The sequence below is a fragment of the Eurosta solidaginis genome, chromosome 3, assembly GCF_040869045.1.
Source record: "Eurosta solidaginis isolate ZX-2024a chromosome 3, ASM4086904v1, whole genome shotgun sequence".
NCBI lineage: Eukaryota > Metazoa > Arthropoda > Insecta > Diptera > Tephritidae > Eurosta > Eurosta solidaginis.
This window is the reverse complement of record NC_090321.1, coordinates 199,364,308-199,390,057: the sequence shown is the minus strand read 5'-3', so window position 1 is coordinate 199,390,057 and position 25,750 is coordinate 199,364,308. Positions and strand designations below refer to the sequence as shown.

General features: G+C 37.8%; 1 protein-coding gene across 7 annotated transcripts in view; it reads right to left on the bottom strand.

Annotated features, from left to right (window-relative positions):
* Positions 1 to 25,750, bottom strand: part of sha (shavenoid) — a 224,125-nt gene that overhangs the window by 57,521 nt on the left and 140,854 nt on the right. For all 7 annotated transcript variants that reach the window (XM_067774601.1, XM_067774602.1, XM_067774605.1 and 4 more), the window contains exons 6-7: positions 15,622 to 15,711; positions 14,079 to 14,243 (exon numbers count right to left, since the gene is read on the bottom strand). In XM_067774601.1, the coding sequence (XP_067630702.1) occupies positions 14,079 to 14,243; positions 15,622 to 15,711 (255 nt within the window). The remainder of the gene's footprint in view (positions 1 to 14,078; positions 14,244 to 15,621; positions 15,712 to 25,750) is intronic.

Sequence of the window (25,750 nt, the reverse complement as noted above, 5' to 3'; positions counted from 1 at the left end):
CTTTCCTTTCAAACTTGCTTAATTTTTTTCTTAAATCTAGTATTTGTTCTACTCCTAACCCACATCTTGTCCCCTTGCTTACTTTATTTTGAGGTTAGTGTCTGTTCTTCTCATCGCATTCGTATTAACTTCGAATCATTTTTTAAACGAATTGCAGCATGAACATACAACTCTGAGTGCCTTAGAAACTTCGAACTCCATCAGCCAAAAGCTTGCTCAGTTGGGCAACCAGGTTGGGAGATCTCTCGGACAGTTGCTAGCAACGCTTAGAGTCACCTACCAATTTACATCAAAATGCTCATTCGAATTGAAGCAGCTCTCGAGATTATCGAACCTAATACTTAAGAATCGGAAAATTTACTCTCATACAAAAGTGACAGAGAAGCAGCTGGTGTGTTAGTTGTGGTAACAATTACGTTTAATTGCATGTTCCCCAACACTTGTCCATGCTTCAAAAATAGCCGCTATAAATGTTGTGCGCTCAAAACATGACACATCAAAATCAACCGCCAACAACAATTATTAACTGCCCAACAACTTTGCTATACCAATAACAAACTCCTGCTGCAATAAACAAGTATGGTGTAGTGCGTGCAACAGTAGCATCTTTGCACTTAATGCAACAACAACATTGCTTCCACATTTTGTAACAATTTCTTGTCATACAGTTGTTGTTTTCACCAGTGATCCATTTCCTCGCAAGCATACCGAATAACAACCCACAAAACAGCGCCCACGTCAATCACATCAAATGCTTTGGATGTGTGCAACCTTCATGATTGATAGTCAATTTGAGTTAGATTGACCACCTCATTCGTTGGTGTACCCTACGAGCTCCCACAATATCTTAAAAGAATATTTAAGCTGTCGCATTGTTGCTTGTAGTATTGCCACATTCATTGTGTGGCAAGTTACGTTTCACGTTTATAGAAAAGCTGTCTGCCTGTCCATCTGCTTTGTTGGAAACACAAAATGTGTTTGATATGCTCCGTCGCTTTGGCGCCTCCGCATCGTCCATTCGTTACCACATCTTTTCGAGATCAATGCGAAATTCGTGGGTACTAATAACAAGCTCGACAGCTTCGGTGCTTCTCCGAAATTGCATCAGTTATGCCAATAAATGTTGGCTGCTGTGTCAGGACTGCTTGTGGCGCTTACAACCTTGCGGTTATAGCCTTGTTAAATGATACGATAGGCACATGTGAGCACTAGAGTAATCAGAGAAAAAAAATTAAATTTGAATCTGACATTCACTAGCAGACATGAATCGGGATATTGGCATTTCAGTGGCGGCTTTTTACTTTTCAATCGTTAGTATATACATTGGATATATTAGACAAGTTCTGATAGGTAATTGCTTAAACTACTGCTGGTCGCTGCTTCTTCTTTCTGCTCGGGGAGCCTTTCTCTTAGGTGCGGTTGCAAAATTGAGGATAGCTCATCTCATCTCTCAGCGAATTGTCTACGACAATCTTTCATTGTCACACGGGCCCTTGCTAAGCGTTCGCTTTCGTGATCGACTACTGTACTCAAGCGCTGCACAATTCGTAACACAGCTTGACATTGTGAGAGTGCTCTCTTAAACTCACTGTCCCTGTCCCTTGCTAAAGTTGTAGGGAGAGGGGGTCCTCACTGGGAATCTTGGGCGAAAATATTACGTCTGCTTTCCTCCACAAACAATTCACTTTCAATTATTTTATTCATGGTTTTGATTTCCGTTACCGAGTATTTTTAGTGTGTCATGGTACTGGAAGCAAATGCAACCTGCGGTTCGTGTCGCTTTTTAGGATTCTAAAAGATTATTTGTTGTGCAGAGGAAGGGTCGGACTAGTAACAGCTAGTTGACGAATGTTTTTATGGATGATTCCCAGAATAGTGGTATAGCCAAATCTAATTTCGCTTCAGAGCAAGACTGTATTTAGTCTAACCGCATTGTAACTCGGCTGATATCAGCTATCTGCTCACCGTTTTTCGTTCGAATCGAAGTAAGAGTTTACCCGATTCTATTTTGGCTGCTTGTTTCCAGAAGGCAGAAGAGGTAGGTGGCCACCACTTTGCTAGAAAGGCCAGGGGGGGGGGGGAATTTAAAGCCCTTTATTGATTCCAATTGACTCAAGTCACCCTATCGAAGAAGCCACGCGAGGTTTGTTGGACAGTCAAAACTTTTTACCTATAACTGATCCACGGATATTATAGATCGGACACTTAGCGGCCATAATATCGAAAAAGCGACACTCTTTCGGCCTCTCTATCTTGCGATTTTTCAATCAGCTCATTTTATATATAGGATTTTTTTGTAAGTTTCTGGCCACTGTTAAAAAGGACATTATTCGGAACTATAAAGCCTTTCAAGGCCAATCTTAAAATTGTATTTCAATTAACCAAGTTGCAATAAAAATAACTTTGGCGATATTTATTTAAACTCTAAATTTAGGAATTGTGCTACTTTTTTACTTCTTGTGAAGAACTACGTCTTAGTACATCTTACCAGTCATATAAGTAACCAGAACTGCCAAGACAATCTCAGTCATGCCAAATCAAAGTTTTATGACTTTTTACTGCGCATGCGCGTTAAGGCGCTTACATTTATTAAAAATTATCTCAATTTGCTTTGGCTAACTGAACTTAATATTTAATAGCAACAATGCGCTGAACCTTATCACAGCGTAAAGCGTATAATCAAAATAATAAAATCTATTTACCAGGTGCCGAAACTGTTATTTGGACTTTTAATATATTTGGATCAAGATAAAAATTATTTTCGGATTTTAATTTTTTGAGTCCGATAGAACTAGTTAAACTCAGACTTTTAAAAATAAAAGTTAAATCCGGACTTTTATTTTTTAAGGCCAAAATAAAAGTCCCGCTTGATCAGAAAGAAACGGCTTATCTGAAACAAACAATTTTTTTTAATTCGGTTAAATCTTTTCTTTTTTATCAAGCCGGACTTTTATTTTGGCCTTAAAAAATAAAAGTCCGAATTTAACTTTTATTTCCGGAGTTTTATTTTCAAAAGTCTGAGTTTAACTAGTTCTATCGGACTAAAAAAATGAAAATACAGATTTCACTTTTATATGTGAACTTTTATGGAAAAAGTTCGAAAAATAAAAAGATGCATGATTTGAGAGGATATTGCTATAGGGATACCTGGAAACTCAAACATTTTCACCTAGGACAATTTTTTGACCAGGACTTTTTCGACTCCGAAAAAAAAAAATTTATTATTTTCCGTCCCTGCTATTTTCAATGTGCGCTTAAGTGCACTGAAGATGAGCAGCCGGACAACAAATCTAGCAGCTGGTCTATGGCCACGGCGTAATGCTGTCTCAGATTTTGGTAACCGTCAAATGAATGCTTGTTTTGATTTTTATAACCAGCTGTACCTGCAAGGTTTTATAATTTTAATCGCTAAACGGTGCGTCGTATTTGCTTAAAGTAATTGACATAAGTGTAGATCTATATAAGGCAGCGAAGAGAATAAGAGCAAAGGAAATTTTAATCAAATTTCCTCAACTAATAATCCTTTTTTTATTTTCGATCTACTTTGAAACGGAAACTATGCAAATTAATCCTAACAACTATTTCGTAGAAATTCAAAGATTGGAGTAGAATCTATATCCGAGAGAAATTTTCAAAACCGGTTAAACCCCACGCCCACTTTTTTGAAAACTTTGCTTTAGAGATCAAACCGATTGCATTATCCTTTTGGTTTGTTACTACATTTAAAGTTAGTAGAATGGTTGATATAAATGCGAAAATTAAAAAAAAAAAATTGACAATGGGCGTGGCTCCAATTCTAGTATACTATTTTTTAATACTTTAAGGACGACAGAGAATTTACTTTTCATAACGAAATTAGGCATGAGCATTGCTTCTATGATGACAATTCTTTAATGTTAGACGAACCAATTTCAGAGCCCCAGCCACATTATTATATATTAGGCCGGGTCGATTTGTGGGGAGGCAAAAAAATCGCCCATTGCTCTGTGAAAATCATATTCTAGGGATCAAAATAAGGAACTTTGCCGAAGGAACCATACCCCTAAAACGAATTCTGATGTCCCTTTGGGTCGTAGGGGCAAATTTTGAAAAATTCCACTTTGAAATGCCTATGTTTTTTCTTTTTGGAGTTTATTTTTCTCTTTAGAAATTTATTTAGTCAGAACATATGTAAATGAAAAAATGCATTTAACTTAGTAATAGAAAAGAAATTAAAAAAAAATTATTAGAAATTAGCGTTTTTACAACCCCCTTTTAAAACCAAGGCATCACTGTGACACAATTGCAGATCGTAAAATTGCTTGTGTTGTTTTCTTTAATCCACCACAAGACACAGCAGGTAGAATTGAAATTGCTCCTACCCAAAAGATCGACCCAAAGGGGGGACATCAGAATTCGTTTTAGAGGTATGGTTCCTTCGGCAAAGTTTCTTATTTTGATCCCTAGAATACGATTTTCACAGACCAATGAGCGATTTTTAAATCGACCCGCCCTATTATATATATGTTAAGTTCTGAAAGTTTTTAGCATGGCAGGCTAGGTTGCAATTCCGAAAAGTAAATCAAGATTTTATTGATTGAGCGATTTGTTTAAAATTTGGTACTTTAATAGAATTGATCGTCCTTAGGTTTATATTTGGAAAATATGTATGTTCTCGAGAAGTGGACCAAAAACAGCCTATAACAAAACCGGTCCTAGATTCAAAGTCAGTGAAAAATGGAGCAGGAACCGACTTATTGCAGAAAACCTTATTTAAAGAGCAATTGCCTCGCAAATTCTCGAGAAGTGAACCATGGGTCGACCTGCTTACAAAAGGAGCAGATTCCTTGAAATTTCGTGTTTAGATAGATTGATACCTAGAATCTTGATTGACATTTCAGGAAGCTAAACAGGGACCAATTGTAGCTTCATATTTAACAAAAATACTTTTCCAAAAGTGGACCAGGGACTAACTTGTTCCGAAAAATCTTTTCAGTTGGGCAGTTTCGTTGAACTTTGGTATATAGGTAAATTTATGCTTATGGACAAATCCAAAAAACTTTTGCTTTTTTGGATACTCGGGTTTTACACACGGGCAAAAAACTTAAGGCCAGCAAAAACTACAAGGACATTAAGTTTGACCTTTCGGCTATCCGATCTGATGATTTTAAAAATCAAGAAAGTTGATAGTAAATTTTTGGCAGAACTTCGAATCGTAAAAAGTCCCTTGATACCCTTGATTTGTTTCTTTGATTTGTTTCGATACAATTTTGAGGCATCGCTGCACCGCTATGGAACTTAAACTGAATGTTGTTTTTGAGAAGGAGATTTTAAAAGTATGAACAAAATTAATGCGCCCCTCCAGTACTCAAAACTATCATCAATCAAAATAGCGATACTTTTTTTTGTAATTTTTCATATTGACAGTTTTTTGCTTATAGGGTTTTGAGGCAACTGAGTATTGAAATTTGGATTATGCACGATAATAGCCTATCAGGGACTAAAAATACTTGGGGCTTCAAACTCGATGTGCCCCTTTCAGTTTTGAAGGTAGAGGCAGAAAAGTGGAAGCGGTTGGTTGTGTAAATTTTTTTCAGGAGCATCTTTTTTTGTGGGCACAGCTACAATTTTACGTTTATATTTTTATATTTATTTTATTTTATATTTATATTTTTGCCGATAACTCTAAAACCGGGTCGGATATCAACAAAATTTTACCTAAATATACCCCACATAGATATGTACATCCTGATAGAATTTCAACACAATCGGTTAAGAAGTGTTTAAATAAGTAAAACAATTTAAGGTTTCCGGGTTTATATTTCTATCAATATCTCCAAACCCGGATCTCAGGTGTTAAAACTTTTTTACCTAAACATACTTCGTTCACATATCTATATTATCTACAAAACCGGGTCTCGTGTATCAAAAAAATTTTACGTAGCTAACAGCTGCATATATCTCCATATTTTGGTAAAATTTCGATATAATCGTTACAGAAGTGTTGAAATACTTTATATTTAATGCGACCTCAATTTATATATATTTTGCTCGATCTTTTGACTATATCTTTTTGAGGCATTATATAAGACGAGTAACGGCGATGCATTATAGCTCTAATTTACCCCTCAATGTTCCTAACAAAAAGATGTTTGCGTGATACCAAATTTCAAAAAAAAATTCCTGCGAAATTTTATTTGTTTGACTTTTTTTCGACTTTGATTTTTAAGGTTTTTTCATGACCTACTAAAATTATTTTCATTTGATTGTAAAATTTTCAAAAATGTCCGCTAAAAACGTTGGCGATAAAAGTCTTGAAAAAAAAACCTTAAAAAGCAAAGTCGACAAAAAGTAAAAAAAAAAATAAAATTTCGCAGGCTCGAAAATTATTTTTGGGGTATGCGTTGTGGAACTTTTTTTCTGAGCCCAAATCCTATCGAAAAATCGATGGCGTGATATCGGTTAAAATCGACCCACCCAAATATATATATCTTTGCCTGGGGTTATACTGAGTACCGATTTATCCAAAAAATGGGGCGATTTGCTTCAAATTTGGTATGTAGGTTGCTTTTTTTCTTAGGTCAATATTTTGCAAACTTTTTTTATGGAATGGTAACGAGGCACCCATCAATTTCGGAAGCTTTTATTTACTAAGCGATTTGCTTGAAATATGGTATTAAGTTTTGCCTAAATTCATGATTATGACAAAATTTGCTATCTCGAAAAGTACCCTTATTTCTCTATTCTGGAAAAAAATATCCCGGCAAGTGGACCAGGGCCCAGCCAAAAATTTGTTTATTGGGCAATTTTCTTGAAACTTTTGTTCGGAAAGGGACCGATTCTTTCATATTTGAATAAAATGTTTAAGCTTGGTAGCTTTTTGGTTAATTTCATAATTAGGATTTTTTTTCAAGTGACCGACCGGCTTTTTCCAAAAGATCTTATTTCTTGAACGTTTCTAAATTTACAGCATGTTATATAACATTCGCTTCCTGCCGAACTTTGATTTTCTCACACATTTTTACTTTAAAATTTGCTATTTTTTTTTTTTTTTTTTTTTTTTTATAATCAGCTGAGCAGAGCTCACAGAGTATATTAATTTTGTTCGCATAACGGCACTCCCAACGGCACAAACTAACCGAAATGATCTGGGAGATAAAAGAAATTCATTTCGCCATGTCCGTCCGTCCGTCCGTAAACACGATAACTTGAGTAAATTTTGAGGTATCTTGATAAAATTTGGTATGTAGGTTCCTGGGCACCCATCTTAGAACACTGTTTAAAATGAACGAAGTCGGACTAAAACCACGTCCACTTTTTCGATATCGAAAATTTCGAAAAACCGAAAAAGTGCGATAATTCATTACGAAAGACGGATAAAGCGATGAAACTTGGAAGGCGAGTTGAACTTATGACGCAGAATAGAAAACTAGCAAAATTTTGGACAAAGGGCGTGGCACCGCCCAGTTTTAAAAGAACGTAATTTAAAAGTTATGCAAGCTGTAATTTGGCAGTCGTTGAAGATATCATGATGAAATTTGGCAGGTTCGTTACCCCTATTACTATATGTGTGCTAAATAAAAAGTAGCAAAATCGGATGACGAACACACCCACTTTTCAAAAAAAAAAAAAATTTTTTTACGTCAAGTTTTAACAACAAATTTAATATCTTTGCAATATGGAAACAAATTATGTCAAACATTCAACTCCAATAATAATATGGTGCAACAAAATACTAAAATCTTTACTAAACTTAGCTCACGTACTTATCTTAACTCACTTTATCTTGATATTAAAAACGGGCGAAATCCGATATCGAAAATTTCGAAAAATTAAAAAAATGCCATAATTCTATACCGAAAAACGGGATGAAATATGTTGATTAGATTGGTTTTTTGACGCAAAATATAACTTTGGAAAAAAGTTGTGCAGAGCGAAATCAAAAGCCCTTGGAACCATGACAGAAATACTGTTCGTGGTAGTACATATAAATATATAAATAAATTACCGGTACCCGACAGATAATGATCTGGGTCACCCTGGTCCACATTTGGTCGATATCTCTTAAACGCCTTCAAATATACAACTAAGGGCCACTCCCTTTAAAAACCCCCATTAATACCTTTAATTTGATACCCATATCGTACAAACACATTCTGTAGTCACCCCTGGTCCACCTTTATGGCGATATCTCGAAACACGTCCACCTATAGAACTATGGCCCACTCCTTTTAAAATACTCATTAACACCTTTCGTTTGATACCCATATTGTACAAACGTATTCTAGAGTCACCCCTGGTCCACCTTTATGCCGATATCTCGAAAAAGCGACCACCTATACAACTACCACCACTCCCTTTTGAAACCCTCATTAATACCTTTAATTTGATACCCATATCGTACAAACGCATTCAAGAGTCACCCCTGGTCCACCTTTATGCCGATATCTCGAAAAAGCGACCACCTATACAACTACCACCACTCCCTTTTGAAACCCTCATTAATACCTTTAATTTGATACCCATATCATGCAAACACATTCTAGAGTCACCCCCGGTCCACCTTTATGGCGATATCTCGAAAAGGCGTCCACCTATAGAACTAAGGCCCACTCCCTTTTAAAATACTCATTAACACCTTTCATTTGATACCCATATCGTACAAACAAATTCTAGAGTCAACCCTGATCCACCTTTATGGCGATATCCCTAAATGGCGTCCACCTATAGAACTATGGCCCACTCCCTCTTAAAATACTATTTAATACCTTTCATTTGATACACATGTCATACAAACACATCCCCCACGTTACCTTAGGTCCATTTCCCTACATGGTGATTATCCCTTATTTTGTCTCTAAAGCGCTCAGCTGAGTATGTAATGTTCGGTTACACCCGAACTTAGCCTTCCTTACTTGTTTTCTCTTATGCTTTCTTTTTACTCTTTTCGCATCTCACAGTAGCTACAACCATGCATTGCATAATTCTCAACATGCTCGACTTGTTTTGGTGCTTCTGGGTAGCTCCAATTATGATGTGCATACATATTGACTTCACACTTCAAAACATATGTAGCAACGCCGAGATATCAAAGAAAATTAAACTACAAACGTGTGCATCTTAGTCCATCAATTTTGGCATATAAAGATGGGAAAAACCAAACATGAGTACAATAAAAGCATAAAATTGTGTGAAATATTTGCAAAGAGAAGCACTTCCCTGCAAAAATCGTTGGACCATGTGGTCCACTGGAGTACTTACCATTCTACTCCACTGTAATGCAGCGATGGACCAACTCCTGTTTCTACACGAACATGTTGTAAGCCGATCATTGCTCGTTTTTAACGATTGTAATCACTACACGATGTTTATTGGACTGTGGGTACTCCATGGATTACTCTGATGTAATGCGGAGCTGGAGTATATGGTCCAGTCCTAGGACATCGCAATGTTAATTGGACCATATTTTTTGTATGAATTGTGGTTAATTTTGGAGCACTCGGTTGGTCCATAGCGAGTACTCCATACATGCATGCATTGAGTACTCGCGATTTTTGCAGGGTTTACACCGCATTGACACTCATTTTGCATATATTGCGGCGGTGAATTGAGCGAGCGCGCGTTACGCCCGGATTTACATAGAATGCTTAGCCAAACACTTCGTTTTGAAAGATGAGCTCAATACATGGCTTGGTTAGGACTTTGCTAAACAATGTTTTTGACAGGCAAAGCGAAGCAGCGCGTTGAGATTTTTTAAAGATATGATGCGCTTATCTCTCAAAGTTGCAGTGTGAGTCAATGGACCCATTGTAAACGCGGCTTTATTTTCAGAAACTCCACCGCTAATCTGCAAATTAGATGCATATGTATGGGTGTGTGTGTATACGAGCGTGCGCGGCTCATCTTTTAAATTGTACATTTTATAGAGAATTTGTTCTTCACTTACACTTACGATATGCAACAGTCATCAAATTTATTGCTAGAACATTTGCTTTAACTCGCAAAACATGCTGTAAGCAATTACATTTTAATTCTTTTCTATTTTTACACTCAGTTGAGCAGAGCTCACAGAGTATATTAACTTTGATTGGATAACGGTTGGTTGTACAGGTATAAAGGAATCGAGATAGATATAGACTTCCATATATCAAAATCATCAGGATCGAAAAAAAATTTGATTGACCCATGTCCGTCCGTCTGTCCGTTAACACGATAACTTCAGTAAATTTTGAGGCATCTTGACGAAATTTGGTATGTAGGTTCCTGAGTACTCATCTCAGAACGCTATTTAAAATGAACAATATCGGACTATAACCACGCCCACTTTTTCGATATCGAAAATTTAGAAAAACCGAAAAAGTGCGATAATTCATTACCAAAGATGAATAAAGCGATGAAACTTGGTAGGTGAGTTGAACTTATGACGCAAAATAGAAAATTAGTAAAATTGTGGACAACGGGCGTGGCGCCGCCCACTTTTAAAAGAAGGTAATTTAAAAGTTTTACAAGCCGCAATTTGGCAGTCGTTGAAGATATCATGATGAAATTTGGCAGGAACGTTACTCCTGTTACTATATGTACGCTTAATAAAAATTAGCAAAGTCGGAGAACAAACACGCCCACTTTTTAAAAAAAATTTTTTTTTAAAGTCAAATTTTAACAAAAAATTTAATATCTTTACAGTATATAAGTAAATTATGTCAACATTCAACTCTAGTAATGATATGGTGAAACAAAATGCAAAAATAAAAGAAAATTTCACAATGGGCGTGGCTCCGCCCTTTTTCATTTAATTTGTCTAGGATACTTTTAATGCCATAAGTCGAACAAAAATTTACCAATCCTTGTGAAATTTGATAGGGGCTTAGATTCTGGGACGATAACTTATTTCTGTGAAAAAGGGCGAAATCGGTTGAAGCCACGCCAAGTTTTTATACACAGTCGACCGTCTGTCCTTCCGCTCGGCTGTTAACACGATAACTTGAGCAAAAATCGATATATCTCTACTAAACTCAGTTCACGTACTTATCTGAACTTACTTTGTATTGGTATAAAAAATGGCCGAAATCGGACTATGACCATGCCCACTTTTTCGATATCGAAAATTACGAAAAACGAAAAAATGCCATAATTCTATACCAAATACGAAAAAAGGGATGAAACATGGTATTTGGATTAGTTTATTGACGCAAAATATAACTTTGGAAAAAAACTTTGTAAAATGGGTGTGACACCTACCATATTAAGAAGAAGAAAATGAAAATGTTCTGCAGGGCCAAATAAAAAACCCTTGAAATATTGGCAGGAATACTGTTCGTGGTATTACATATATAAATAAATTAGCGGTATCCAACAGATGATGTTCTGGGTCACCCTGATCCACATTTTAGTCGATATCTGGAAAACGCCTTCACATATACAACTACCACCACTCCCTTTTAATACCCTCATTAACACCTTTCATTTGATACCCATATCTTACAAACGCATTCAAGAGTCACCCCTGGTCCACATTTATGCCGATATCTCGAAAAAGCGACCACCTATACAACTACCACCACTCTCTTTTAAAACCCTCATTAACACCTTTCATTTGATACCCATATCGTACAAACGCATTCAAGAGTCACCCCTGGTCCACCTTTATGCCGATATCTCGAAAAAGCGACCACCTATACAACTACCACCACTCTCTTTTAAAACCCTCATTAACACCTTTCATTTGATACCCATATCGTACAAACGCATTCAAGAGTCACCCCTGGTCCACCTTTATGCCGATATCTCGAAAAAGCGACCACCTATACAACTACCAGCATTCCCTTTTAAAACCCTCATTAACACCTTTCATTTGATACCTATATCGTACAAACAAATTCTAGAGTCAACCCTGATCCACCTTTATGGCGATATCCCTAAATGGCGTCCACCTATAGAACTATGGTCCACTCCCTCTTAAAATACTATTTAATACCTTTCATTTGATACACATGTCATACAAACACATTCCAGGGTTTCCCTCGGTTCATTTTCCTACATGATTATTTTCCCTTATGTTGCCACTATAGCTCTCAACTGAGTATGTAATGTTCGGTTACACCCGAACTTAACCTTCCTTACTTGTTTTCTTTAGCTTTATTGTCGTTCCATTATTAATGGCGTTACGTATTTGCATTTGTTCTTGTTCATTCGTTCTCTAATTTAGTCTGGGCTTGGCATACGCATCACTTTTTATACCTTTCGTCAAAATGAAATTGTATATTAATTTCGTCACCAAACCCAAAATTGTAAGTCCTTAACGGAAAAGAGATAGACCCACCATTAAGTATAACGAAATAATCAAGATGAAGAGATGAGTTGATTTAGCCATGTCCGTCTGTCCGTCTGTCTGTTTTTATGCAAACTAGTCCCTCAATTTTTGAGATATCTTGATAAAATTTGGTGAGCGGGCGTATTTGGGTGTCCGGTTAGACATTTGCCGGAACCGGCCGGATCGGACCACTATAGCATATATCCTCCATACAACCGATTTTTCAGAAAAAGAGGATTTTTGTCATATCTTCCTCAATTTAACAGATTGAAGCTTCAAACTTCACCATATACTTTTGTATATTGCACATATTGTTGTCTGAAAAAATTGATGAGATCGGTCGTATATATAGTATATATTCCCCACAACCGATTGTTCAGATAAGCAACTTTTCTTAATTACTGCCCTATTTTAAGAGCTAGAGGCTTAAAATTTCAATGAATGCTTACGTATATGGCATATATTGTTGTCTGAAGAAATCATAAAGATCGGTGGTATATATATAGTATATATATGGTGGTATATATAGTATATACATTAGGGCGGGTCGATTTAAAAATCGCTCATTGCTCTGTGAAAATCGTATTCTAGGGATCAAAATAAGAAACTTTGCCGAAGGAACCATACCTCTAAAACGAATTCTGATGTCCCCCCCCCCCCCCCTTTGGGTGGAACTTTTGGGTAGGGGAAATTTCAATTCTACCTGCTGTGTCTTGTGGTGGCTTAAAGAAAACAACACAAGCAATTTTGCGATCTGCAATTGTGTCACAGTGATACCTTCATTTTTTAAAACGGTTGAATAAAAAACCCACACAACTATGTTTACGACATGCAAATGCATCACAGTGATGCCTTGGTTTTAAAAGGGGGTTGTAAAAACGCTAATTTCTAATAATTTTTTTTTTAAATTTCTTTTCTATTACTAAGTTAAATTCATTTTTTCATTTACCTATTTTCTGACTAAATAAATTTCTAAAGAGAAAAATAAACTCCAAAAAGAAAAAACATAGGCATTTCAAATTGGGATTTTTCAAAATTTGCCCCTACGACCCAAAGGGGGGCACATCAGAATTCGTTTTAGTGGTATGGTTCCTTCGGCAAAGTTTCTTATTTTGATCCCTAGAATATGATTTTCACAGAGCAATGGGCGATTTGTTTGCCTCCCCACAAATCGACCCGGCCTAATATACATAGTATATAATATACATAGTATATATATATTTGGAGATTATTGTTCAGCGCTATTCATGAAAGGTACAGACAGTCCCGTCCTTACTTGTTCCTATTGAGTTTTGAGATCTTTTCAATAGCCGTTGAAAGTACAGTTGTTTAACATTTAAGTGTCTATTGAACGGCGACTTTTAAGTGGAAATATTATTTTTGCAATTCTTACTTTTAAGAAGGGCTGTCTGAGTGAAAGCCCTAGATCGGAACTAGTCCGTTACTTGCAATGATTAAACTAACTATAATATTTTAAGAAGTGTGCGATTAATCGGTTAATTATAATAAAATCTCATTTCTGAATAATCAAAAGGACTGAATAATCATTTATTGATTAGTCTTGTCATTAGTATTTACTGATAGATCAAAGAAAAATTCGTTATGTTTTTATTGGAGTAATAAATTTGATATATAATCATTTTGATTAATCGTAAGTGATTGATTTCTGTTTAACTAATTGGTAAAATTTTGATTAATAGGTTTGTGACTAATTGGTCATCCATTGTTTTTTTTATTTTATAAAAAATATAACTTCAACTAAACAAGATATTTCGAACTTGAAACTTACCATGTATATCGTCGACACAAATTCCCAAATCTTCGCGATATGTATTCAAATAGGGTAAGCAACGACATTCGCAAGTCTCACTTAAAGCCCGTAAAGTACTGGATTTTGAGTATTTGGGACGTTTTCCTGGTAAGAGTAAATCGACATCTGTATCTGCAATATTTGCTGTGAATAGAAAAATAAGGCAAAATTAAAACTATTAAGATTGTTCACATGTATGTAATACACTAAGAAAAAGCAGGAATGGCGTTGTTCCTGAATACTTGGAGTTATCTCACATACGCAATGTAGGCTAGGTTAGGTTGAAATGGCTGCCGCGTGGGCAGTAAGTCAGTTTTGATACCACAAGAAGCGCTTTCTGGCCACACTTAACGGCGATCAGTTGCATGTGAGGAGGTTTCTCCCTCAGCTGCCTTTACAACTGCTATAACATCGAAGATAGCGCACTCCTAGTATTTCTGCACGTCTGCCAAAGAGGTAATGCCCAGTTAGTACTCCTACAATTAGGACAATTTTATCCCTACTTGGGTGTTAACTTGACGGAATCGCTTAGGATCCTATTTGGCAAAGGTTTACATAGATGTCCAAGACCGTGGGGTTTGTAGCTATAAATCGTTGGCTTGTTGGTAGATGTACTCTTTCAGCATTATCGTGCATGTGAATAAAGGTATACTTAAGCGTTCTTTGTCGACAAGAATCTACTTGGCCGTACCCCAGATCGTCGACAGTTTAGTGCTTGTTTAGAACTGAATGTACAAAAGCCATAGATTTTGATTACTGCTTGGCTATCCTAAAATAAAGACTTCCTTTCCGAAAATTTGTTTTCCTATCTTAACTGCGGCTGCCAAGATTGATGATACTTCTCCCTGGAAGACAGGTGGTCTGAAGAAGAGTTGGACGTCGAGGTCCTTGCACTACCAATCCTACCGAGAACCGCCGGTGTATAAGGAAATACTACCATCAACAGCTAAATACCGGCTCGACTTCACCCAATCATCCCTGCTGGTAATGTTAACCATGTTCACAAGCATTGTGATCGTATAGCACTTTGTGCTTCAAGAAAAAATAATTTTATTGTGTAGTATCCTAAAGTGTCCTGTGGTTCTAGTAGACCAACTTTACGACTCTTTTAAATGCAGGGCTTACGTTGACGCCTATCGGTATCGTTTTAGGTTCAAGTTCAAAATATCAAGAATAATCTGAAGAGCCCTGCTTGCCATTATTCTGAGAACAACACTTATGCTGATCATGCAAGATCTGTACACTTTTCCTATGGTGACCAGCAATGAGCAAGACGTCGACTCTTAGCTAAATGCTGGCCACTATATGGATACCCCATACAACAATATGGGTCGACTTATCCCAATATAGATCCATCTGCATATAATGGGGGTTAGTCCCCATATTTTACCAACGGCTAGCAATGTAAACAATGTAAACTTGGGAAATCAGTTCGCCCACAATTTATATTAAAAAAGGCACAATTCAATCATATTATGCTAATCTTGAGGCTTTGAGTCACTTAGTACTTAATAAAACTTACCACTTTTATCTGCGCCAATTGACAGCATATCAATGCCAGCCGTTCCACTCGACAAGCCCACACAAGTATCCGAATTACAGGGGTGTACACCTTATTGTTGACCATTTCGTGAAAATAAAGAAAGGAAAAGATAAAGAGGAGGTGATAAAAAGAAAATAATAAATGTAAATTTGTAAATGGTAAACAATATTAAAATTGTAACAAAGTGTTAACAGAGTAGCATTTAGTGTTCATTTATTGTACCTGCGCATACCTACACACACAAACAAACTAGCATTTTAAAGCCAGCGAAGTTGAGGTGATAGGTGTTGAATGACGAAATGAACTGCTAACTATGCACAGTGGTCGATTTGCCCGCGCTAGTGGCAAGAAATTCCACTTTTTAAATTGAATAAAATTGTACATGTACACATACTTCATTTAAATTGCATTCGATTTTAAATCGCCACTCCTTAATAAATACCAACACCCTTCAGCTGCCCAGCAAGCAATTCGATGCGTTTTCCCGCCCAAAAAAAGTCTTGCAATGTTATTAGAAAATTGTAAAGTAGGATTGCTAGAAAATTAAGGACTTATGAATCAAATTTAATTTGTCAGACTCTGACATCTCAGATGTTAAATAATTGATTTTTGTATAGCTTATATTTAAGAAAAAAAGTTGTTTAATTTTTTGTTTTTAAAAATGTTTTCGAAATCTTAAATTTTTTTTTCGAGTTTTAAAAACTCCATCAAATTATATATTTTTGGAAATTAAAAACACTATGTAGAAGAAAGGCGTATGGAAATAGCGTATAAACGAATGATGAAAGAAGAAAAAATTATAAAAGTAAAACCCATATAAAAACAAGTAAGGAAGGCTAAGTTCGGGTGTAACCGAACATTACATACTCAGTTGAGAGCTGTGGAGACAAAGTAAGGGACAATCACCATGTTGTAAAAATAACCTAGGGTAACCCTGGAATGTGTTTGTATGACATGTTTATCAAATGGAAGGTATTAAAGAGTATTTTAAGAGGAAGTGGGTCATAGTTCTACAGATGGACGCCATTTAGGGATATCGCCATAAAGGTGGACCAGGCCTGACTCTAGAATTTGTTTGTACGATATGGGTATCAAATGAAAGGTATTAATGAGTATTTTAAAAGTGCGTGGGCCTAAGTTCTATAGATGGGCGCCGTTTCGAGATATCGCCATAAAGATGGACCAGGGGTGACTCTAGAATTTGTTTGTACGATATGAGTATCAACTGAAAAGTGCTAATGAGTATTTTAAGAGGGCGTGGGCCTTAGTTCTATATGTGGACGCCTTTTCGAGATATCGCCATAAAGGTGGACCAGGGGTGACTCTAGAATTTGTTTGTACGATATGGGTATCAAATGAAAGGTGTTAATTAGTATTTTAAAAAGGAGTGGGCCTTAGTTCTATGTATGGACGCCTTTTCGAGATATCGCCATAAACGTGGACCAGGGGTGACTCTAGAATTTGTTTGTACTATATGGGTATCAAATGAAAGGTGTTAATTAGTATTTTAAAAGGGAGTGGGCCTTAGTTCTATAGGTGGATGCCTTTTCGAAATATCGCCATAAACGTGGACCAGGGGTGACTCTAGAATTTGTTTGTACTATATGGGTATCAAATGAAAGGTGTTAATTAGTATTTTAAAAGGGAGTGGGCCTTATTTCTATAGGTGGATGCCTTTTCGAGATATCGCCATAAAGGTGGGCCAGGGGTGACTCTAGAATTTTTTTGTACGATATGGGTATCAAATTAAAGGTATTAATGAGGGTTTTAAAAGGGAGTGGCCCTTAGTTGTATATGTGAAGGCGTTTTCGAGATATCGACCAAAATGTGGACCAGGGTGATCCAGAGCATCATCTGTCGGGTACCGCTAATTTATTTATATATGTAATACCACGAACAGTATTCTTGCCAAGATTTCAAGGGTTTTTTTATTTCGCCCTGCAGAACTTTTTCATTTTCTTCTGCTTAATATGGTAGGTGTCACACCCATTTTACAAAGTTTTTTTCTAAAGTTATATTTTGCGTCAATAAACTAATCCAAATACCATGTTTCATCCCTTTTTTCGTATTTGGTATAGAATTATGGCATTTTTTCGTTTTTCGTAATTTTCGATATCGAAAAAGTGGGCGTGGTCATAGTCCGATTTCGGCCATTTTTATACCAATACAACGTAATTTCAGATAAGTACGTGAACTGAGTTTAGTAAAGATATATCGATTTTTGCTCAAGTTATCGTGTTAACGGCCGAGCGGAAGGACAGACGGTCGACTGTGTATAAAAACTTGGCGTGGCTTCAACCAATTTTGCCCTTTTTCGCAGAAATAAGTTGTCGTCCCAGAATCTAAGCCCCTATCAAATTTGACAAGGATTGGTAAATTTTTGTTCGACTTATGCCATTAAAAGTATCCTATACAAATTAAATGAAAAAGGGCGGAGCCACGCCCATTTTGAAATTTTCTTTTATTTTTGCATTTTGTTTCACCATATCATTACTAGATTTGAATGTTGACATAATTTACTTATATACTGTAAAAATATTAAATTTTTTGTTAAAATTTGACTTTAAAAAATTTTTTTTTTAAAAGTGGGCGTGGTCGTTCTCCGATTTTCCTAATTTTTATTAAGCGTACATATAGTAATAGGAGTAGCGTGCCTGCCAAATTTCATCATCATATCTTCAACCACTGCCAAATTACAGCTAGCAAAACTTTTAAATTACCTTCTTTTAAAAGTGGGAGGTGCCACGCCCATTTTTTTTTTTATTTTACTAGTTTTCTATTCTGCGTCATAAGTTCAACTCACCTACCAAGTTTCCTCGCTTAATCCATATTTGGTACTGAATTATCGCACTTTTTCGATTTTTCGAAATTTTCGATATCGAAAAAGTGGGCGTGGTTATTGTCCGATATCATTCATTTTAAATAGCTATCTGAGATGAGTGCTCAGGAACCTACGTACCAAATTTCATCAAGATACCTCAAAATTTACTCAAGTTATCGTGTTAACGGGCGGACGGACGGACGGACATGGCTCAATCGAATTTTTTTTCGATACTGATGATTTTGATATATTGAAGTCTATATCTATCTCGATTCCTTTATACCTGTACAACCAACCGTTATCCAATCAATGTTAATATACTCTGTGGGCTCTGCTCAACTGAGTATAAAAATCAATACAAGGCATGATATCCCTCCTAAAAGGGGCATTTGAAAGGCAGATAAATTTTCACTGAGAAGCTTTTTTTGACACATATATATCGGAGTGCTTGCCAAATCACTGCTGAGGAGCGAGCTCGCTTAGAATTTTTTTCTTTTTTTGCTTTGGCCGGGACTTGAACTCACGATTATGGAATATAATAGACTATGAAGAAAAAACACAAGAAAATTATGGTTTCTCAGGCACTGATTAGAATATATTAAACTTTATTTGAAAAATATATATATTTGTTTATAACACTTTTTGAGTAAAATAAAATTTTTTTAAGCTTATATTTGTATTACTGGCTTTTAAAATTTTGCTGAAAAAAAAAAACAAAAATTGATATCTTCCTTATTATAAATTCTCAAATATAAATATATATTTTTATTTTTTAAATACATTTTTTACAATTCCTAGACGATACTTCTCAATTTTTTTTTTATTCTTAATTTTCATATTTCGGAATTTTGAAAAAAAAGCAATAAATACATATGTATAACATCTGAAAGAAAAAAGTTATGAAGAAAAATATTTGATTTCTCAGGTACTGACATGACTTTGCTCAAATCCTTTTTTTAAGAAAAAAAAAAAAAAATGGTTTTGAAACAAAATATTTTTTCAAAGAATTTTGTTCAGTTCTTATGATGTGTGAAACTGAAAGAATTAAATAAATTGTTAACAAAAAAAACAGACTTAAAAACAATATTTTAATTAATTAATTTTTTGGGAACCGCAAAAAAACTACTTATGAACTAAGAAAGGCTAAGCATGAGGTAGAGATATTTATTTATTTTTTTTCAGACACCCTGTTATTGATTTTTTATGAAGCTGCCTATACCTTTTTATGAAAAAAAATTACAAAATATTTTTAGTTTTTGACAATTTTGCTGTTTTTTGTAAGATCATGGGTCCGAATCGGGCTCAATGCCTTTAAAATAGTTTTAATTTTTTTAATTAAAAAAAACAAATTTTCTTCATATATTTACATATTTAAATTTTTGTAAATATTTTTTGAACTTTTGAGTTTTTCCGAGTTTTGAAAAAGTCTTCCAAGTCCAAAATAGATTTTTAGTTAAAAAAACAATATTTTTAAGTTTCTGAATATGCTCAGCGTTATAAAAAACCCAATTTTCGATATCTAATCTACTTTGGCACCTAATAATTTCATGCAGCTAGCATCGCCAATTCGATCACTGTGCCAAGCTTGGATTGTTTGTTTACTAAGCTTAAATATTTTCAAGTAGGTGAACAAGTTTTATGACAGAGCATTTTGTCAGTGTTGCATATTTATATTCTTTTATTATTGTTTTTATTTTTATTTTAGTTGTTGTTGCTGCTAGGTTAATACCAAGTGCTTTACAGCTTTTTTATTTACCGCTAAGTTGCAAAGTTTACTAAGCTTTTCGTTGTTTGTTGCTGAGCGCGTTAAAATTGTTGTAGGCTGACAGTTGCTGTTGTTTGTTGCTTATGTTGTTAGCACTGACACTGTATTAATTTTTCTTATTCACAGTTTTTTTTGTTTCTCCTTATTTTTGACTTAGCACACATGCTTTAACCCAAAATATAAACAACACAACAACAAAAACGTGAATTGTTGTTTTTTTTTTATAAAATGGAATTTAAATGCATAGAGGCGACACATTGCCATGCAACACAGCGTACAACAACATCAACAACAAGCACTATATTGCCAGTAACTAGAATGTACCGTGTAACATAGTTTATGACTTCCTAGTTTCTATGTTGTTGTTATTGTGCAATTTATTGTTCTTAGTGTCTCGTGCCACTCGTTGTCACCAAACACCAAATACCAATGCCATTCAAGCCAACACTTTTTCGACGTTGGCTATTTTTTTTCGATTTGTTTATGTAAATTATGTTTGAAAATACTTAAGTGGTTTTGTGGTTGAAGCGCAGCTACAATAATTTTATTGTAAATATTTAAAGGCCTGCAGTAGAGTGCAGTATTTCACATGTGCTTGTTGTTTATGGCACGTATGGCGTTGACAGTATTTATTGAAAGGATTTGGCTTAAGTGTTTGCTTAGTGTGCGATGCAATGAAAATTTTGTAATTTTGGTATAGGCTGACTTTATTTATTACGGTGGTGGTTGTTCTCAAACATCCTAGTGACCCAGGACCATGTACCACTTATCACGGAAATTCGCATCATTCAGTTAATAGACCAATAGTATCCGAATTTGAAAACAGTTTGTATTCCCTCCATTTTATTCTCCTCTACTAATCACTGATCATGCAAAATCAGGGCACACATCATGTTTGCGAACCATCCACGTATATTTGACCGAAATACATATATACATACATAGTAATTTTGTAGAAGCTGCTTAAAAACTTAATTATAGCAAAATATGCACTTTATATCTGCAGCCAATATGTATGTAATTTTTTCTAGGATACTCAGAATCAGTTGATATTCCTGTTTGGGTTGTTGAAATTAGGTGTTGTTCAGTCTAATTGGCACAACATTTAGCACAAAAACAGGAAGATACAGTTGCCTGCAGACAATTAGAAGCAAGACGTAAAAAAAAAAAAAAAAATATTCATAGAATTACTCGCAGAATCCCTCACTAGGGTAGGCACCTTGTCGTTGGTGTGAGGGCTTAGCCGAACTCCATAGCGCCCGACTATAAGGCGGAGCTGGTTAGGACTGACATCTGCGCCGTTTCGCCTCATACGAGGGCGGCGGGATGTCGGTGACCAAGGACTGCCAACCCCCTAATCCTGGGTGTTATGCGGACCGTGCCTATCGGACGATTTGCAGCCAGGGGATGAATTCGGCTGTATTCGAACGGAGCCTTCCCGATACCGGGCCACCTCGGGAAGTATTAATGGCCTTACCACAGCAAGGGGCGCTGCTGTGGCGGACGGTTCTTTCCCCGTATATAGTGCTGGACCGCTGAGCCCGCCTTGTCGGGCAGGTGGTCGTACGACCAAGATGAACGACTCATTAACTGACTGTAATAAGGACGATGTAAAGAGGAGGACTGAGTCGCAATCCAAGGACGACAAATACGAATTAAGCGATGCGTCGGACTCGGGGAGCGAGAGTAGTGCTGATTCAATGAACTCCGAGTTGGAGAAGCACACAAATGAAAACGGAGTAGAAGAGTGGAGAAGGGTACGGAGCAGAGGAAGTAAAAGAGCTCTCTCGCAGTACCGTGCAGCACTAAGAATTGTTCAACGCTTGGGAGCAGTGGTCGACCCAACAGAAGTGGAGATCGAGCGCTTCGAATGGACCCATTAAGCGGTAGAAGTAGGTCGAAGGCAGTTCAAAAGGTTTGTTGCGAGAAACCCTCGGTTCTGCAACCGGTACGAGGAGGAAGAAGCGTCGAATGGCAGAATGAAGAAGCAACGTTCGGCGGAAGGCGACAAGCCTGCTTTCAAGAGGCAGAAAGGACCCAGTCCTAGAGCCGGGAGGCAGGGCAGTCGCATAGACAAGACAAGTAGGCCCAAAGCTGTAAGACAGATGGGCTCCAATAGCGAGGTAGCAACTACCTCGAAAGCTGCGAGTCAGAGGGAAGTTCCAATTAAGGAAGTAGGAGATAAGCCAAAGGGAGATAACGCTAAGACTCCGGCTTCCTCGGAGGTGCTAAAGGGAGTTAACGCTAAGACTCCGGCTTTCTCGGAGGTGCCAAAGGGAGATAACACTAAGACTCCTGCTTTTCCCGAGAAGATGAGTGATGTGGCAAAGCAGTCACTGACTGTAGCGCTGGTTGATCGTAGCAGTCCTTTCGGACAAATGACTACTGAAAGGTGGAGATCTGTGGAAAGGGAGCTTATTAGCTTAATGCTTAAGATGATGCGGGAACAACTAAGTAAGCCCCTTCCAACCTTTGATTCGGGGGGATTGTATAACGGTGTGAAGATGATAGCGTGCGACAACATCGCGAGCTTGCAGTGGCTGGAGCAAGTGGTTCCAAACCTCCAAAGGCAAGGCACGAACGCGCGGTTTGAGGTGATGGATAAAGCGCAAATCCCCACGGTACCAAAAGTTAAGGTATCTATACCATGCGTGATGAAGTCGGAGGATACACTGCGACTTCTGCAGAATCAGAATCCGAACATACCGACACAGGATTGGAAGGTACTTACTGTATCTCGGCCTACCGAGGATGGTCAGTTCTGCATCTTCCAAATAAACAAGCAGGCTGAGGATATTTTGTACACGCAGCTTGGTAAAATGTCCTTTGGCACTGGCAAAATTTACATGAGACTCAGGAAAAGAAGTCCCGAGGATAAAAACCCTAACATGCTAGAGGTGGGCGAAGTCGAAAAGGACCTCAAAATCCTAAGGGAAAAAAGACAGGTGGAGGCCGACGTCACCACGAACGTGCTAGAAGGGGACCAACCGCTAAATGGAGCTGTGACTCGCACAGAGGAACACCCTGCACAACAGTCACGAGAGGCTGTAGGGGGCCTCGAATACTCTAAACCAAAAGGGCAAGGGGAGGACGACGACGTCAAGACGAAGGTGCTAGAGGGACACAAACAGCCCAATGGTGCTACAGATAAACCTCCAAGACAGTAAAGTGGCGTAGAGCGAACTCCCCCTAACCCTTGAGGAGGGTTCGTTTGACGTGGCGCTGATCCAGGAGCCGTGGCTCTCATCGGGAGGAAAGGTTTCTGGACTTAGCACGCGCGGGTTTGGCGTTTACTACGCGCAAACGGAAGGACGGGTGCGAGCTGTAGTAATGGTAAGGAAACAGCTGCATTCATATATGCTGCCTAATTATACCACTGAGGATCACGCAGCGGTGGCCGTTGAGCAAAAGAATAAGCAGGCATTTATCCTGGCGTCCTGCTACATGGCCCATGCTGCGGAGGTCCCACCGATGGTGTGCAAAAGGCTAGTACAGGAGGAAGGGCGCAAAGGGCGGTTGGTCATAGGCGCATATTCAAATGCGCACCACAGATACGAACGAGAGAGGCGAATCTCTGGTTTGTTACATCCTGCAAACCAATTTGCAGATAGTCAACAAGGGAAATGTCCCTACATACATTGGTCCAACATCCAGCAATGTTCTGGATATTACATTGAGCTCCGAGCGTGATATATCAAGGTATGATTGGATGGTTCTTGATAGACCATCCTTCTCCGACCATACGTATATCAGCTTCAACATCCCCCTAAAGAGGGTAGAGAAGGGAGGAACCTTTAGAAACCATAGGTCAACGAACTGGACTAAATTCCAGAAACATGTAGAAACAAAACTGGGACAACCCAAAGAGGTTGCTAATGTAGAGGAACTGGAGGAGTCGAATGAATTCCTAACAAGGACGCTTGTGACTGCGTATAACAAAGCTTGCACTCTAAGAAGATTCAGAGGAAAAGCAAAGCCGCCATGGTGGAGCAATGAGCTGAGTCTTCTAAGAAGACAGGTTAAAGAAATGTTTAAGCTCGCAAAGACCGCGGAAAGCGAAGCGTGTCGGGACGAGTACAGGGATCTACTGAGGATCTACAAGCATGAAATTACCAGGGCGAAGAGAGGCTCATGGAAGGGTTTCTGTACGGACATAGAGTGCTCCAGCGAAGCAGCACGGTTGAAAAAAGTCCTAGCAAAGGGAAACATAATCCAGGGACTAATAAAGAAAGAGAACGGGGAATGGTCACGTAATAGTGAGGAATCCCTTGTGGTGCTTCTCGATACACATTTCCCATCGGGAGACGGTTTAGAGGAGCCAGCAGACATCACTCACACTCCGATCACGGAGCTAGTAGTGCCGGGCTTGGTGACCGATACCAAGATCGAGTGGGCAGTGAAGACGTTTTCTAAGTTTAAATCGCCGGGCCCAGATGGTATATTCCCGGCGATGCTACAAGTCTCAAGTAGGGCGGTCGTGGAATGGCTTAAAATAATATTCGATGGGTGCATACGACTGAATCATGTACCGCACTCTTGGAGAACTGCTCGTATAGCTTTTCTACCAAAGGCGGGGAAGATCGGTCACATGTATTCCAAAGACTATAGACCCATTAGCTTAACATCATTTCTGCTCAAAACCTTTGAGAGGCTGATAGATGTGTACATAAAGTCCAGCGTGGATGAAAAGCTGCTCTCCACAACACAGCATGCGTACACCAAAGGCAAGTCGGTAGACACCGCATTGCATAGGGTGGTAATAAGCATAGAGAAATCCCTGGAATATAAGGAGTATGCTCTAGGAGTCTTCTTGGACATTGCCGGGGCTTTCAATAATGTTGCAAAATGGGCGATTATGGATGGTCTTAATTACATTAAAGTACATCCTGCCTTAAGCAGATGGATCAGCTGCATGTTAAATTGCAGAAAAATTACATCACAATGGGGATTGTACGAGGCCACGAAATCAGTGGACAGGGGCACGCCGCAGGGAGGGGTGCTATCACCTCTGCTGTGGACGTTGGTCATCAACCAACTGCTCAGGCAATTCGATGAGGGACCCGTAAAACTTACGGCTTACGCAGATGACGTTGCAATTGTCATAAGTGGAAAGTGCCTTCCAACGATTAGTTCTTTGATGGATCGGGCGCTTCGCGATATTCATACCTGGGCATCTAATGTCGGGTTGAAAGTCAATGCGGAGAAGACGGATATGGTCTTGTTTACAAAGAGGTACAAGGTCCCAAATTGGACCAGGCCTAAGTTAGGAGGGGTGACCTTACAGGAGAAACCTTGCACAAAATATTTAGGAATCATCCTAGACGGTAAGCTGTCATGGAAGCTCAATGTGGAGGAGAGGGTCAAGAAGGCCTCAACGGCACTCTACGCATGTAAAAGAATGCTGGGGTGTACGTGGGGCCTATCGCCCTCTCTTTCTCATTGGGTTTTTACAGCGATTGTAAGTCCTATTCTCTACTATGGAGTTCCTGTTTGGTGGAAAGCTACACAAAAAACAACATACC